Genomic DNA, 15,722 nt, shown 5'->3' with positions numbered 1-15,722 from the left:
GAGTAATTCCTGGATGAGAATCAAGGGTTTCTCATATCTCATACCCCTGAATATCACTGTGTTTTTTTCCCCCCAAAAACCGAGAAAAAAAATGACCATGTGGAAGAAGAAACAATTTCATTCCACTTCCAAGGTGTGAGAGGCTGGGGCTGGCACAGCAGGTAGGGCGTTGGCCTTGCACATGGCTGACCCAAGTTCGATTCCCAGCATCCCATTCCCGAGCACCGCCAGGAGTAATTCCTGAGTGCATGAGCCAGGAGTAATCCCTGTGCATTGCCAGGTGTGACCCCCTCCCCCCGCCAAAAAAACCCGCAAAACAAACAAACAAAAAAAAAAAACAAGGGCGACAGGCTGTACGGAGCCAATAACCATACACATCCCACTGGTAAACAAAAATTATTGAGGTATTAAGGGGATTAAAACGGGGGAAGTTTGGGAAACTTTCTGTCAAGGAAACACCATCTTTTGACCAGTATTAGTAATCAGTTCTTTCCCTTTTTGGTTTTATGGAGTCATTCATATATTAAAATACATATGCAATTTATATTTTACTGTGCAATCAGAGTAGGAAGGTATGCTTTCAACAAATAACAGAAATAACTGCCAAAAATATAGCATTATCTGCTGTACTGGCAGGAGCTATTTCTGTGGGCTCTGAAGACAATATTTATCCCAGTTCCCTAGCTGGTATTTATTTTTATTTACTTTCTGGTGGTTGTTATTGCTAAAAGCCCTGAGTAATTTTTTCCCTACTGAAATCCTTTATAACAACTTTTGACTGGAGGCTTCATTTTTTTGTTAAGATTATTCATGTAAATAAGCCCTTTAGAACAGTTTCTATAAGAGGGAGATGAAAATGGGGCTGAAGCGATATAGCACAGCAGGTAGGGCGTTTGCCTTGCACACAGCCAACCTGGGTTTGATTCCCAGATTCCCCCGAGCACCACCAGGAGTAATTCCTGAGTGCATGAGATGAGCCAGGAGTAACCCTTGTGCATCTCTTGGTGTGACCCAAAAAAGCAAATAAAAAAAAAAGAGGGAGATGAAAATATGTTAGTTCTTTTACCAAAAGCTATTCTTTATTTTCCACCTGCCCCTTTGATCATCGACCTCAAACTAAATGAAAACATTGGTTATATTCTCAAAATTTAACATGTGCCTTTATTCTCTTTAGGTCTTTAAAGAGGGATTTTTAAAGTAGGATTTTAAAAATAGGATTTTAAAGTAGGATTAGTATCGTGATGTACTATTCTGAAAAATTGGTAAAAAATTAGACATTGAAGAAAAGAGTTATAAAATTCCAGATTTTAGTAATTTTGCTTCCTGTTAGAAATAAGGGGAAAAGTTACATAAAATACCTTCTTTGGAAGGAAGACGACAGACTCTCCGACACATAGACATGAATGCATACAAATACTTCTCCAAACTATCGTCAGTTTTCTTATGCAGCCTAGCCATAGCTCTAAATTTTGTCCAATCAAATTGCCCTCTGTCAGGATCAAATACCACACCAAACGTAGATACAACTCTATAAAAGTCAGCTTCTTCTCTTCTTGTCCATCTGTAATGAATCAGATTAAAGAAAAAGCAACGCTGAAATATGAAATATCTTTCACTAAAGAATTTATTAATGATGAATATAATGACAATAGTAAGTCTGAAGCATTTCAAGTCCCCAACACTTTAAAGGATTAATTAAATCTGTGGCTGCCTTGTAAGTATATTTAAAAAATGTGAATCGACTTGTCCATGCTTCTTTTCTGCCAGACAGTAGTATTCATTCGCACATTTACAATGTGAGAAATGCACCAGAAACCTCTGTACTCAAGTGTAACTGAATACCAAGGTAAAACCAGTACTTTAGTGAGACAGATTCAGACGTGAAAGACGGAAGTATGTGACAGGTGCAAACTATTTCCCTTTCCCTTAAATCTTGGTTTACCCTGTGATTCTTTCATTCATTCTTTTTTTCCTTTCTTTTTTCTTTTTTTTTTTTTTAACCAACAACAGATGGCAGAATTGATACTCTGTAAATGCTGAGGACAAGACTTCAGTAATCTGAAGCTTCTGCCTTTGCTACTTGGAATGCTCTTTAGAATCTGAACTACCAGCTGGCAGCAACAAAAAACAGGAGTAAGGCCATATTGGACCTTCCAGTCAACAAGAGAGAAGCAAAAGAATTACAACACAGAATTGGGAGAAACAGAATACTGACACAGTGATATTGGGTGGGTGTTGTTATGCAATTATAACTGAACTGTGTACTCACATAGGCAGTAGTATATGAATGTTTATTTCTAAGATAGCTATAACCTAAATTTCAGATTAAATCTTGTTACAGTGAATGGGCTGCAAATGAGACAAAGGAGATTTATCTTCCAGATAACATCCAAGGACTCAGGCTAAACATAAGGCAAAGTTCTTACACATTAGCATCCATGGGTCTAGAGCAATATCACAGCATGCAGGGCATTTGCCTTGCAGGCAATGGGCACAGGTTCAATTCCAGGCATCCCACATGGTTCCCTGAGCTCTGCTAGAACTAATTCCTAAGTGCAGATTGCTCCCTGAGCATCGCTGGCTGGGTGTGGTCCCAAAACAAAACGAACAAACAAACAAAAAACTCATTCTTTTCCCTGTATACTATCTTTTTAAGAAGTTAAGGCTTTTGGAACTAGGGAAGCTTGCCTATCTAAATAACGACTTTTGCAAGAAGTTCAGTTCAAAAGTTCATCCTCTGTACAAGCACAGATAGTGCTGTCTTCCATAATCTTTTTATTTTATAATTTTCATAATGAAAAGTACGATAAAAGAAATGCATTTCGAGTAATTTAAATATATTTTACCCTGATGATTCAATTATTGAAATTTCTTGGCATTTTTCAATCTTAGTTCACAAAGATGACAGAATAATTAAGTATAACGTATGACAAAGAACTATAAAATTCATAGTAACCTCTAATAGATTTATATAGGTTTATATCTGTAATACGTGTGTGTGCGTGCACATGCGCAAGCATATATTTATACATGTATAGGAGCATAACATTTTGACTACCCATAAGTACTTCTTGTAACTGAAATAATCACACTCTCCTACAGAATTATCAGTGATATTTAGATGTCTTATATTAGAAATTTGTGCTGCAATCTTACCTCTGCTGCCTTTCTATCTTGGCTGCCATTTTAGGATTAAGAGTGGCTTCTTCATAAAGAGGCTGCATTACACTGGCAGGCACTGAGAAAGTAGGTTGTATCTGCTGGATTTGTCTGTTTTTATTAGTTCGCTGATAAGCAGTGATGAGACGCCTTAAACGGGTGGTTAAAGCTGACTGAGTAGGCCAATAAATTTTATCCCCCTCCATCAGCTGACCATCTAAGGTGAAAGAAACTCATGTCAATTGACAATAGCAAAACCAAAACTAAACAGACACTATACTGAAACATATAAAGAGCAAAAACTTCCTACTTGAAAATTTTTTTCTGGAGGGCTGGAGAGATAGTATAGATGGTAAGGTCTTGCCTTGCAAGCGGCTAACCCAGGCTTGATCCCCAGCATCCTATATGGTCCCCTGAGTACCACCAGGAGTGATTTTCAGTGCAGAGCCAGGAATAACTCCTGAGCATCTCTGGTGTGGCCCACAAACAAATAAACATAAAGAAAAACAAAACTTTTTTTCCTCTGGGACAGAAGAGAGGGTTGACCAGTTAAGGATCTTGCCTGCATGTAGTCATCCCATGTTTAATTCCTGGCACTGCATATGGTCCCTGAGCAAATGACCAGGGTACGGTCTTGAACACAGAACCACAAAAGACCCTGAGTGAGCACCCAGGGAATGGCCCCTAAACAAAACAAAATTATTATTCTTACAAACTGTGTGGAAAAATAAATGAAAATCCTTTAATCACAAAAGTTTCTTTTAACTACAGCCCTGAAAACAATACAACAAACTTTAAGAGCAGCTCCAAGAAAGCAGGTTACCAGAGGAGCAAAAGTTCACTAGGCAGTAAACATCTATATACGACTTTCTTGGTTCATTTTTTGTTTTGTTTTGGAGCCACACTTGGCGGTGCTCAGGACTTACTCCTGGCTCTGTGCTCCAGGAACACTTCTGTCACGGCTTGTAGGTGATCTTTGGTGCCAGGGCAAAGCAGGTCAAGCACCTCACCTGATATTCTCTCTGTTAGGCTCCCACATGTTATCTACTTAAAGAGAGTTTCACTTGCATAGAAAACACCATGTTACATTTCTAAGTCAAATATATATATTACTAGCTGGTGATACTATTGTCTTAAATAAATTGCAAGGTAAATAAAAATTCATGAAAAGCTGAAAAGAACTCTTCAATGTGCACATTTGGATCTGTTCTTTTTATCTGGTGGTGCTCATAAGCCTCTGCTTATTAGGAATTGCTCCTGGCAGTATTCTGGGGATAATGCAGTGCTGGAGAGCCCCAGGCCCCCTGCATGCAAAGCATGCGTTCTCACACACTGAGCTGTCTCTCTAGCCATATTTTTTAATGTTTTGATTCCTAAAGAAGAATTTTTTTTTTCTTTTTGGGTCACACCTGGCGATGCACAGGGGATACTCCTGGCTCGGCACTCATGCACTCAGAAATCATGCCTGGCAGTGCTCAGGGGACCATATGGGATGCTGGGAATTGAACCCGGGTTGGTCGCATGCAATGCAAACGCCCTCTCTGCTGTGCTATTGCTCCAGCCCCTAAAGGAGTAATTTTAATGCACTGTAGCACTGTACTCTGATTGTTCATCGATTTTCTCGAGCGGGCACCAGTAAGGTCTCCATTGTAAGACTAGTTGTTAACTGTTTTTGGCATATCAAATATGCCATGGGAAGCTTGTCAGGCTCTGCCTTGTGGGTGGGATACTCTCGGTAGCTTGCTGGGCTCTCCGAGAGGGGCGGAGGAATCAAACCAGGGATGGCTGCGTGTAAGGCAAACGCCTGACCCGCTGTGCTATCGCTCTAGTCCCCCCACATTGAACTTATAAAAAAGCAAATAATTATTAATACCTTAATGACAAAATATTGCAGGTTTAATAATTAAGCCATACAATTAAAGGATCTATAAAACAATCTGATCTATCAGAACTAAACTAAAATTGTAAAATTCTCAATTAGTATCTGTGCTACAATTATAAGTTTTTTCCATAAAAAAGTTCACACAGATTTGAAATATTATAAAGGTACACTAGGCTATTGAGCTTATGGTCTCATGCAAATGTTAATTTATAGTAACAGTTATATTAAGGGAAGGAACAGCACTTTTACCTCCATCTGCTATTACAAGGTCTCCTGGTGAGGAAACATCATCCTTTAAAAAAAAAAAACAGAAATTTATCACAATGGGCTTAAGATATAGATAAGAAAAGAGAATCAAATTTCATAAGAGAATTTTTTTACAATATTTTGTTTAGTAATTCAATTTAGCAAAAAAAAAAGTTTAAATGTATAATTCTAAATTCTCCTTTCATATTTCACCATTGACTTTGACAGAACAGTCATTACTTATTAAAGTCATTTTCTCTTGTATGTTTATTTTTAGGCAATTTTTTCCCTTCCATCCTTCCTTTAATTTTAAATATGTTGAAGAATTTATCGCTAACACTAATTTTATTTCTATTCTCTATACCAAGTAAGAGATATTCGATTACTATCTGATTACCTGTTTATCTTTCATTTTTAGCTTTAACAGTTTGCTTTTGCCATGTATCTAGTTTTTAACCTGTCAACAGAACATCTCCAATTAAGCAGCCCAATGTTACCATACATTGAACAGATTCATAAATTTGGTGACTTTATTCCAATTCCAAAGACTAATAGTTTCTGTTGTTTCAGAACCTAAAGTTGGAATTATCATTCCTTTGTAGATGGGGCTAGAGTGATAGCACAACGGTAGGGCGTTCGCCTTACAAGCGGCCAACATGGCCGACCTGAGTTCGATTCCTCCACCCCTCTTGGAGAGCCCGGCAAGCTACCGAGAGTATTCGATATGCCAGACACAGTAACAACAAAGTCTCCAATGGAGACGTTACTGGGCCCACTCGAGCAAATCGATGATCAACGGGAGGGCCTTTACCTTTTTACCTTTACCTTGTGGATGTGATCTCCCCCTCCTTCCCCCAGTTGCATTCAACATCATCTCTCTTTGGTTTATCTGAAGTTCCATCAGAGCATTTTTTAGAGGGAATTTAGTTTTATTTATCCTACCACAGTTTATCTTACTTTTTGAGTCTGAGAATTCATGTCTTTTATCAAGTCAGAATACTCTCAAACTGATATATTTAAAAATAGGGCCTTTCCCTTATGTGTTCCACTTTTTCCTAGACTAGTGGATCTAGTTCAGACATTATCATGTCCTATCTCTAAAACTGTTTTTCATATATTCCATTATGCTGGTTATTGATTTACTGTCTCTCAGCTCTCCATATGTTGTCTCCCATATTGTTTGCTGGATATATGAAAATGGATCTGGGGTCTAAAGTAATTTTTCTTAGACAGTCAGTAGAAGGAGCTGAACAAACATTGTAGGAAGAAAGAGTTTTGCTGGTTTTTTATCTCCTTTGGTTTATTGTGACTATATAGTGGTGGTGTGTTGGAGATTACATACAGTGTTGTGGTGCTGTACACTGGCATATATGGAAGTATTGGGTATGTCAAGTGTTAGTGTCTGATTCTGGTGTTCCTCTACTGCTCAGCTACTGTTAAGTCTCAGCTTCTGCTCCAGTGTCAGCTTTTTTGCTGGGCAGGCAGTTTCTGTAGTGTCCACTGGCTATCCTCATTCCATGAGGATTCCATTGCAACCTCCCTTTTGGGGGTTTTAGAGTGGAATCAGTAAAAAACAAACAACCCCCCCCCCCAAAAAAAAATCCCTCCCTAAATAAAACTCTCTTAGAAATACTTGTATACAATGACAGAGGATGGAGCTACAGAGAAAGTTGCACTACTATGGCAAAAGAGCAACTTTTCTGGCGTCCGGTAAGCAGCAGACATGCCACTCACAAAGGTTAAGCTATCACTACTGCAGCAACAGGCAATTCCTGGGACCTATCGCAGCCCTAGGAATAGTGGCTATTCCTATATTCTATAGGTCACTTTGCTATTGACTTTACTCCACCTATCACAGTGGATTAAACTTTCCCTGTTCTTATATAATCGTGTGATTCTGCTCTCTTAAGTGGCACAAACTAATCGTGCTACATACATTATGGATAACTTCCTCATACCTACTTTCTGGATTTCTTTTCTCATGAGATGTTATCTAATCTAGGTAAAGGTAAAGGCCCTCCCGTTGATCATCGATTTGCTCGAGCGGGCCCAGTAACGTCTCCATTGGAGACTTTGTTGTTACTGTGTCTGGCATATCGAATACTCTCGGTAGCTTGCCGGGCTCTCCGAGAGGGGTGGAGGAATCGAACTCGGGTCGGCCATGTTGGCCGCGTATAAGGCGAACGCCCTACCCGCTGTGCTATCGCTCCAAACATCTAATCTACTCTAGCATAATGTCAAACTGATTTGTTGCATTTTAAATTCTAGCAACTTCATTTATAAAGTTGTTTAGCAGTGGCCAGGGAGTCCAGGGGCAATGGCAAATTGGGTTCAAGCTTAGCATGCTTAGGTCCATTGCGTGGGGCTACTTGGGCAGGGAAGTGACAGGATTCCAAGGGCTATCCTCGTCTCATATTTGTTTTGTAATCAAGGACTTCATACATGAACTCCTATCACTGAGCCAAACCTCCATCATCTGGACCTCTTTTATAATAAAAGCCCATCTGATGGACCATACAGGTAAGAGTGTAAGAATGAAACTATGTATAATCTTAAGAGAAGGCAAGCTTATGGCTAGGGGGCTCTCAGGAGAGATTATTCGCATCCAGAGTCCAACCTGAGATATGTTTTTTTTTCTGTTTTTCTGTTTGTTTTGCTTTGAGCTAATCATCAGAATGTAAAGCTCAGTGACGGACCTGAGTTCATACTTCAGCTTTTGCCATCACACACTGGCAAAAGACTCATCTCTGCCCTGTGTTAGATATCTCTAAGTTCTTTGGACTGTAAGAGTAATTTCAGCTAGAAAAATTAACATCTACAGCCATCATCTTGTTTATTTTTACCATGTTCTCACAATAAATACTATAGAAATTCCTCATTTCTTAACATAATGAACCTTACTCCACAGATTATTTTCACCAATTTTTTTCCCCTTTGAATTTCTAAAAAAAAGAGCACTTGCAATTGTTGGCTCAGAATTCCTCTAGTTTCCCATTTCAAACTTCCTGGGTTGCAGACAGAGATAAGAGCCTAGAACAAATGCTTTGCAAATATATAAGAGGCCTAGGGGGAGAAGGGATTCAAGCAAAGGAGTTGTACTATTAGTATCTAGTTCTCACTGAGCTATGGAAATTCTGTGTTTCTTAGACTTTCTAGTAATGTAATATGTGGGCAAGCCCTAGTTCATCCACATGCCCAAACCAGCCTTCAGTTTGTCTAGAAAGGGGAGATCAGGCAAATTCAGAATGATTATTTGTGGTATCTGTTAACTTAAAGTAGTGAATTCAGCAAATCTCAGAGGAGAATTATATATGATAAACACCTTAAGGAAAAAATTGCAAAGAAAGCAAACGAAAGAAATCACAGGATAGCGAGAATGTGTGATTTCAAAATAAGATCCAATGCATACCTCTATATCATCTTTAAAGAGAGCTGGGGCAGGTTTGTATTCTGGATCTTCCACATCCCTGTTAAAACAGCAACAAATAGACACTCGTGGGAAGAACATTTTGGTATGTTACAAAGGTCAAACTAAGTCAGGGGGGCCCAGGCCATAACATGAACATAGTTTCATGACGAAACGCAATAGTTCTAACTTCTAATCCCTCACCTGAATTTTTGCTGTGTACGTGATGGATGGTATGTGCGTGCGTGCGTGCGTGCATGCGTGTGTGCGCGCGCGCGTGCGCACTCAGGGTGGTGTCTGGAGAACTTTATATGATGCTAGGGATTGAACCAGGGTCAGCTACAGGCAAGGCAAGCACTTTAACCCCTGTGCTATAATTTCAGTCCCCCATGTTCAATTTTAAATGTACTATTAATAACTTTATCATAAGCCTCTCTTTTGGTAAAAAATGATCTTATAGTAACTATAATAAACAATATTATAAGATGCAGAATATTTTATTTCTAATCATAATCTTGTTTCTACTTTCCCCTCATGTCCCTACAGTTTTATGGCACTAATGATCTTGACAATTAACAATGAAAAACAAACCAAAAAAAACAAAAAAACCCCAAGAAAAATGGTTTAGGCCACAGAGATAGCACAGAAGGCAGAGTGTATGCAGCCTTGCATGTGGCCAACCCGCGCTCGATTCCTAGCTTCCCATGTGATCCCCTAAGCAAAGCCAGAAGTCCTAAGCATTGCTGTGTATGGCCCCCCAAAAGAAAATAAAATACCAACAAGCGAAAAAAAAAAAAGATTAAAGAATGGAAAAAAAAAATCAAGGGACTCCTCAAAAGAATGAGTGTGGAACAGGTCTAGTTTCTTGCTTGACCAGAGGCAAGTGCTAATTTACTTGAGTAACATCATCTCTTTATAGACTATAAGCTTCAGTTCTATTGTTACTACATTGTTTCAAACCAAACATCACTGGTATAGAACAGGTGGATGCTGATAGAGACATATGGTAAATTCAGGACTCCGAAAGGCACACACCCATCCATAAAGTCATTGGCCCTCTGCTCTGCTGCAACTGCTTTCTCATCGGGCTTCCCCACTCTTTCTAAGAAGCATAGCGCCGGGTCTGCTCGGATGGTGTTGTATTTTTCATAACCTGGAGAGATCACCAATTAAAGAAAGTGAAACGGAGTTAGAAACACAGGCATTCCTCATACTTATAACGATGACGGTCTTGGAATAAAAAGGCTAGAGGCTAAAAGGATACAGGTTAAGAACGTTTTCTAGAAATCATCACACACATTACATGATCTGAAAATATGGCTATCTTTAAGTCTAGGTTAAATTTTCCAGTCAAAGTTAAAAGGAGGAAAAATTGATCACACAGGTACATATGAAACTTGTTTTGGATAAGACCTACTCCTGAGAGAGAATGCTTTGTGAGACTTTTTTTTTTTCTTTCTGCCTTTTGGGTCACACCCAGAGATGCACAGGGGTTTCTCCTGGCTCTGCTACTCAGGAGTTACTCCTGGCAGTGCGGCAGTGCTCAGGGGACCATATGGGATGCTGGGAATTGGACCCGGGTCGGCCACGTGCAAGGCAAACGCCTGGCCCGCTGAGCTATCTCTCCAGCCCTATGTGAGAATTTTCTTGAGGCTAAGAGAACCAGAGCATGTATGCCATGAGAAAATGGAGTGGCTGACAATTTGGCAGTATAAGCTTTGCATCACATATTTCATAACAGTAAAGTTTACTGCTATAAAGCTTTAAGTGAAAAAAAAATGAATACACAGAACTAGCTAAATGACAATATAAAAAAATAAATTACCTACCTCAAGTCTGTCTGACTTACCATGTTTAAAAACTCCTATTAGGAGTGACTTATCAGCATCAAAATCCCACCACTCGGCAGGAACTTCAGAGTGGTCTGGCTCTGGGACCCAAACATCAATGTCACTTAAAAAAAAAATCACAACGTAACATTATGAATTACTGCAAACATGTAAAAGAGGAGGCAGAACTTTACTGTGTAATGCACTGCAATTTTTAGAAACTGAAGTTAAAAATTCTATTTTCTGCAATTACCACAATAAAAAAATTTTAATTATTTTATTTCACTTTTATCAGTTACCATAAAACAAATGAGTATTATTGAGTGTAACAGAAGAAATAAGTTTAAACAGGTTTATTTTACTTTCAAGAAGTCATATTATTTCCATTATTTTCTATTAATTCCACTGATTTCCTTTAGATACAGACAAAACTTTCTTTGGAAAATGGAGTCAACTGTCATGTTAATTTGACAAAAATACTCTGGCTCAAAAATTTCATCTTGTATACTAGAAGACTGAGACCCAAAAAGGGTAAATAAACTACTTTATACTAGAAAACAAATTATGTCTTTTAAAGACAGTTGTTAGCTTAAAAAAAAAAAAAGACTTGTTCCTAAGAAAAGCACACTTTAAAATTAGATTTGCTTATAAGGGAAAGGAAAATGAAGGTCTCTGGTTCATCATTTGATTAAAACACTCAAAGTACAATTATAATATTGTATATAACACCATGTCACAAAGTGACAATGTAATAAACTACTAAAATTATTCTAACTCTATGGTACTTTGATAATTTGGCTGCTTTCCTAAGTAAGAGACAACTGCAGCATTTGCAAACATAATTTTCTTTTACTCTGCTTATTATCTAAAATTATTATTTCCCTAGAAACATTCTATAAGTGCAATGAGTATCACATCAAAAGAGGAAAACATGATAGGTATGTAAGGACTGAAATATTCACTTCTTTGCCAGTGATTTTTTTAACCATGGTCGCCTTTAGAGTAGCATGTGGGGAATGTTTGATGAGATTCAGCAAGTGAAGATAATAATTAGGCTCACATACCATTTTTATATTCAATAATCAAGAGAAGGAATGAGGGTAAATAACCTCAGGAAATAAAATATTCTAGCCGAGAATTTCCCTAATGATATACATAAATCATCAATTTAGAAAACTATTTAAACTACGTATCAATTATACTAAGTAGAATTTAAATCTCTTAGTTTTGGTGCCATAATTTTATTAAACTAATGAAGGCCTACAGATTTGAAAAAAAAAAAAAGGTGAACTTTGTACTTAGGATTAAGTTGTGTGGCTAAGGCTCACTTGTAAGTTGACTGTTCTGCAAAATTCAAAATAAATTTTCATATAGAAATAAACTGATATAGTTATGTTCCTAGGCTCGTCTGTAAGAACCCACAAATATTTAATCATGGATACAGTTAATTAAAAAGAAATTGGTAACAAACATTTAAGTCTTACACAATTAGATGAAAAATTGATAAGTTACTTTTAATTTTTCATTAGTGTTTTAACAAGAAGTGTTTTAATCCAAGGCATATGGAGAGATGAGTAAAGACGCCTTTCTAGATTGTTAAAGAAAATTTTCTACACTTAAACAAACACCTTACATCAAATTTTTGTTTAAAAATTAATTTTTTAAATTCTACAATTGAAAAAAAATCCAATCTTTTGGATAATAGTAGAAAAAAGATTTTTCTGTGGTTACATAAATTAAAAATAAAGAAAAATCCGTCAAAATTTTTGCTTGTTTGTTTTGGGGCCACACTTGGCAGTGCTCGGGGATATTTCTGGCTCTGTGCAGAGAGGTTACTCCAGGTGGTGCTTGGGGGACCATATCTGGTGCCAGGTATGGAACTGGGGTCAAGTGTACTCAAGGAAGTGCCCTAACCCTGGTACTATGCCTCTGTGTCTTTTATTCTGATTTTTTTCCATTTTTTCAAAAATTGCATTCCTAGCCAGGATAAAACGAAGCCCGAGAACTGAGATAACGAGAACACTGGAGACAGGAACCCTGAGGGGGGAAAAAGGGTGTCACGCAGTTCCTCTTCATTACCATCAGGAGTCACTCCAAGTTTAACACAATGATTATCATCTGAGGTGGAGGGTTCTGCTTGAACAAAGCAGAAGGCACTCTTTATTCCTCATGGTTTGAACCTGAGTGCCATATGCATGTTAAGTCTCCATTAACTGGTAGGAAAAGGAATATAGTAAGGCACATGTGGTCCAGTTATTTATTTCTGTTTAAAATTCAGCACATCTGATATTTTCTGCATAGATTCACCTTGTACAACTACAGGCTATATAAGTCATTCAAAATATAAAGAGGGCTCACAAAGTGCTAATAATGGCCATAGTAAGACTTCACCTGCCTTTTTAAAGAGGTAATTGCAATGTTGTGTGATGAATGCAATGCAATGAAAGGGGACTCTGGGTAAGTGCCTACCCCTGACTTGAGGTCAGGCTAAGTTGAAGCCAGATGAATAATAGAGGGATGGAATGGAGGAAAGAAGGGGAGAGATTGTTCCAGCAAGAACACATGTTTTAGGGCTCAGAGAGTCTTGCATTCAGCCTACCTAAGTTTGATCCCTGGCACCACACAGAATACCTTCAGCACTGCTAGGAGTGACCCATGAACACAGAACTAGGAAGGGGAAGGAACCCCACTGGTGTGTCTCCCTCCCTCCGACCAAGATCCAGAAACAACGGAAATCCTGGGACATTTGAGAAATATGGGTCTGAAGTTCTGAAGAGATGTGGACTAGAACCATTAGTTTAGAAATGAACTGGAAAACAAATGAGAGCACCTAAGAAAGTAGAAAAAGGAAAGAAATAAAAAATATTTAAGAGACATTTAAGGAAGAGAGAGATGCCCGAAAGTAACAAGCAGAAAGCAAAACTCTCTAAGAGAATGGTTATCACAGAAGCATTCAAGCCAGGCTATGGAAACAACCCAAATGTCCAATGACAGATAAATGTAAAAAGAAGGTGTGGTATATATACACACAAAAGACTACTACACAGCTCTAAGGAAAAAATGAAATTTTGTGGTTTGCTGCAACTTGGATAGAACTACATGGATCTCATTAACTGAATAAGTGATCTCATTCATCTGTCATATAAAGAGAAAAAAAATCAAGGGAATAGACAGTGTCGAAGGATGTCAAACCTTCGGTCCTGGGTTATAAAGATGAGATTAGCGAATAATAGGGCAATAGTGGAGGTGGGCAAGATGAGACCAATTTAAATTAATGTCAAGGACAGTGATGGAGGGTCTCGGTGGTATTGAGGTGAAGTAACTTTGCACATCAAATCCATGTGTCAACATTATTATGACCAGGTTAAGCTATAATAATTAAAAGTAGACTACACATACAAGAAAAGAAAGGAAGTTGCTGAATAAGGGAAATTAAGATAAACATCTAGGTATCATCAAATTTATCACCAAGAATTTGGTAAGCAATTGCAAGTGCTGGCAAAGAAGATAGAAGCACAACTGTGAAGAATGCATAATGAGTGGGAGGGGAGAGAAAAGCTGAGGGCAAACACAGATTTTTCTCAGAAGATAGGCTGTGAAATCAAGGGGAGTAATAGTATGGTAGTGTGAAGAGATACGGGGTCCAAAAGTGTGACCAAAGACTTTGTGCACATTGAGGGAGAAGTAAAAATTGAGATGAAGCCAGAAAGGGGGAGATAAATCACAGATAATAAGGAACAATTCACAGAGAGCAGTTCTAGGAAAACAAAGCGCATCTGATCAAGCCATGCCAAGTGAAAGTCAACAAATGTTTGCTAAGTGCTTATTTAATATTGTTCATATTCAAGGGACCGGACATGCACTCATCATAAGGTAGAATATTTACCTTCAAAGAAACTTAACTTGAAGGCATATTATGATGAAGATAAATTTTAATGGGAGAATGATAGTACGCAAATATGTATCTTTTCATATTAAAAGTGGCAGCTTCCCCCTACACGCGCCACTGCTAGAAGCCCAAGCAGCCACACCCACATCTCACAGCTGCTGCCATGTAAATACAATGGCCCAGCGCCATGACTGATGATGAAGCTCTTCAGAAGAGTTGCAAGTCAAGTCGCTAAATGCACAGGTACACAGGACACCAAACTGAAAACTCTAGGGTACACTTGGGGCTGGGCAGGCCGAGCCCCCACCTTGTAGAAGCCCTGGCAACTGCATCCACACCCTACAGCTGCCAACATTCAAACAGCCCAGCTTTACTGCTTCTAGACTAATTCATTTGCAAAGATGCTAGCTAGGCCAAACTGCTGAAATTCATCGACGCAGATCTATAGATCCTGGAGTTACTGCAGCATGTGGTCAGGACACCTCCAAATTCCACAATACTGACAGCCCAGTAGGAGCACAGCAAATTAGATGGAAAAGAAGCACAGAAGCTGACTAAATAAATTAATAAAAACAGTAACAGAAGGCTAGCAACAAAGAGCTCAGTCAATGCTCAAAGATTTTAATGACCCCATTGTGAGACCGATATTCACAAATTTTCTTTTACTTAAGTATTTTTCAATTAATTCCATTAGCCATTTTATTGTATTGAGCACTGTAAAATAAATTATTTTGTGCTTGCTATGGGTGCAGGCTTGGTGGGTGGGTGGAAAATTGGGGACAATGATAGAGGGAAGGTCACACGGGTGGTGGGATTGGTGTCGGAATATCGAATGCCCATAACAACTTTATTACAAATGACTTTGTAAACTATGGTGATTAAACAAAGTTGGAAAAAAATGTATCATGAATAAAATCAATAGTGCAGAATGACAGATGGGCTGCTTTACCTAGGGTGGGCAGGGAATACCTATCTAAGGAGGTAAGACCTGAATTATTTCAAGAGGTGGTTCTATGAAAAGATCAGAGGACTGAGTAATCTGTACTAAAAGGAATAGCAAAGGATGAGCTTATGACATGCTGAGGAATAGAAACACCAGTGACCGAAGCACTGTGGGTAAGTGAGAATGAAGGACAAGACCACAGAGTTGTCCAGGGTCTTGTAGGGAGTTTGGGTTTTATCAATTGAGAAATGAGAAGGACCTGAAAGATTTTAAGAAGAAAAGTGCCATGACTTGATTGCTGCTCCAGAAAAACCATGTTAGCTACTCTATAAAGGTTGGATGCTAGAGAGGCAAAAGTTGAAGTTGAG

The 15,722-nt window shown here is 38.4% G+C and overlaps 1 protein-coding gene across 5 annotated transcripts in view; it reads right to left on the bottom strand.

Annotated features, from left to right (window-relative positions):
* Window positions 1-15,722, bottom strand: part of CHD9 (chromodomain helicase DNA binding protein 9) — a 199,385-nt gene that overhangs the window by 24,506 nt on the left and 159,157 nt on the right. For all 5 annotated transcript variants that reach the window (XM_056136930.1, XM_056136929.1, XM_056136931.1 and 2 more), the window contains 6 exons: window positions 10,543-10,646; window positions 9,729-9,846; window positions 8,697-8,754; window positions 5,291-5,333; window positions 3,157-3,376; window positions 1,359-1,561 (listed from right to left, as the gene is read on the bottom strand). In XM_056136930.1, coding sequence (XP_055992905.1) covers window positions 1,359-1,561; window positions 3,157-3,376; window positions 5,291-5,333; window positions 8,697-8,754; window positions 9,729-9,846; window positions 10,543-10,646 — 746 coding nt within the window. The remainder of the gene's footprint in view (window positions 1-1,358; window positions 1,562-3,156; window positions 3,377-5,290; window positions 5,334-8,696; window positions 8,755-9,728; window positions 9,847-10,542; window positions 10,647-15,722) is intronic.

Source organism: Sorex fumeus, unplaced genomic scaffold, assembly GCF_029834395.1.
Source record: "Sorex fumeus unplaced genomic scaffold, SorFum_2.1 ptg000122l, whole genome shotgun sequence".
NCBI lineage: Eukaryota > Metazoa > Chordata > Mammalia > Eulipotyphla > Soricidae > Sorex > Sorex fumeus.
The sequence above is the reverse complement of the archived record's forward strand: the minus strand, read 5'-3'. Positions and strand labels throughout refer to the sequence as shown.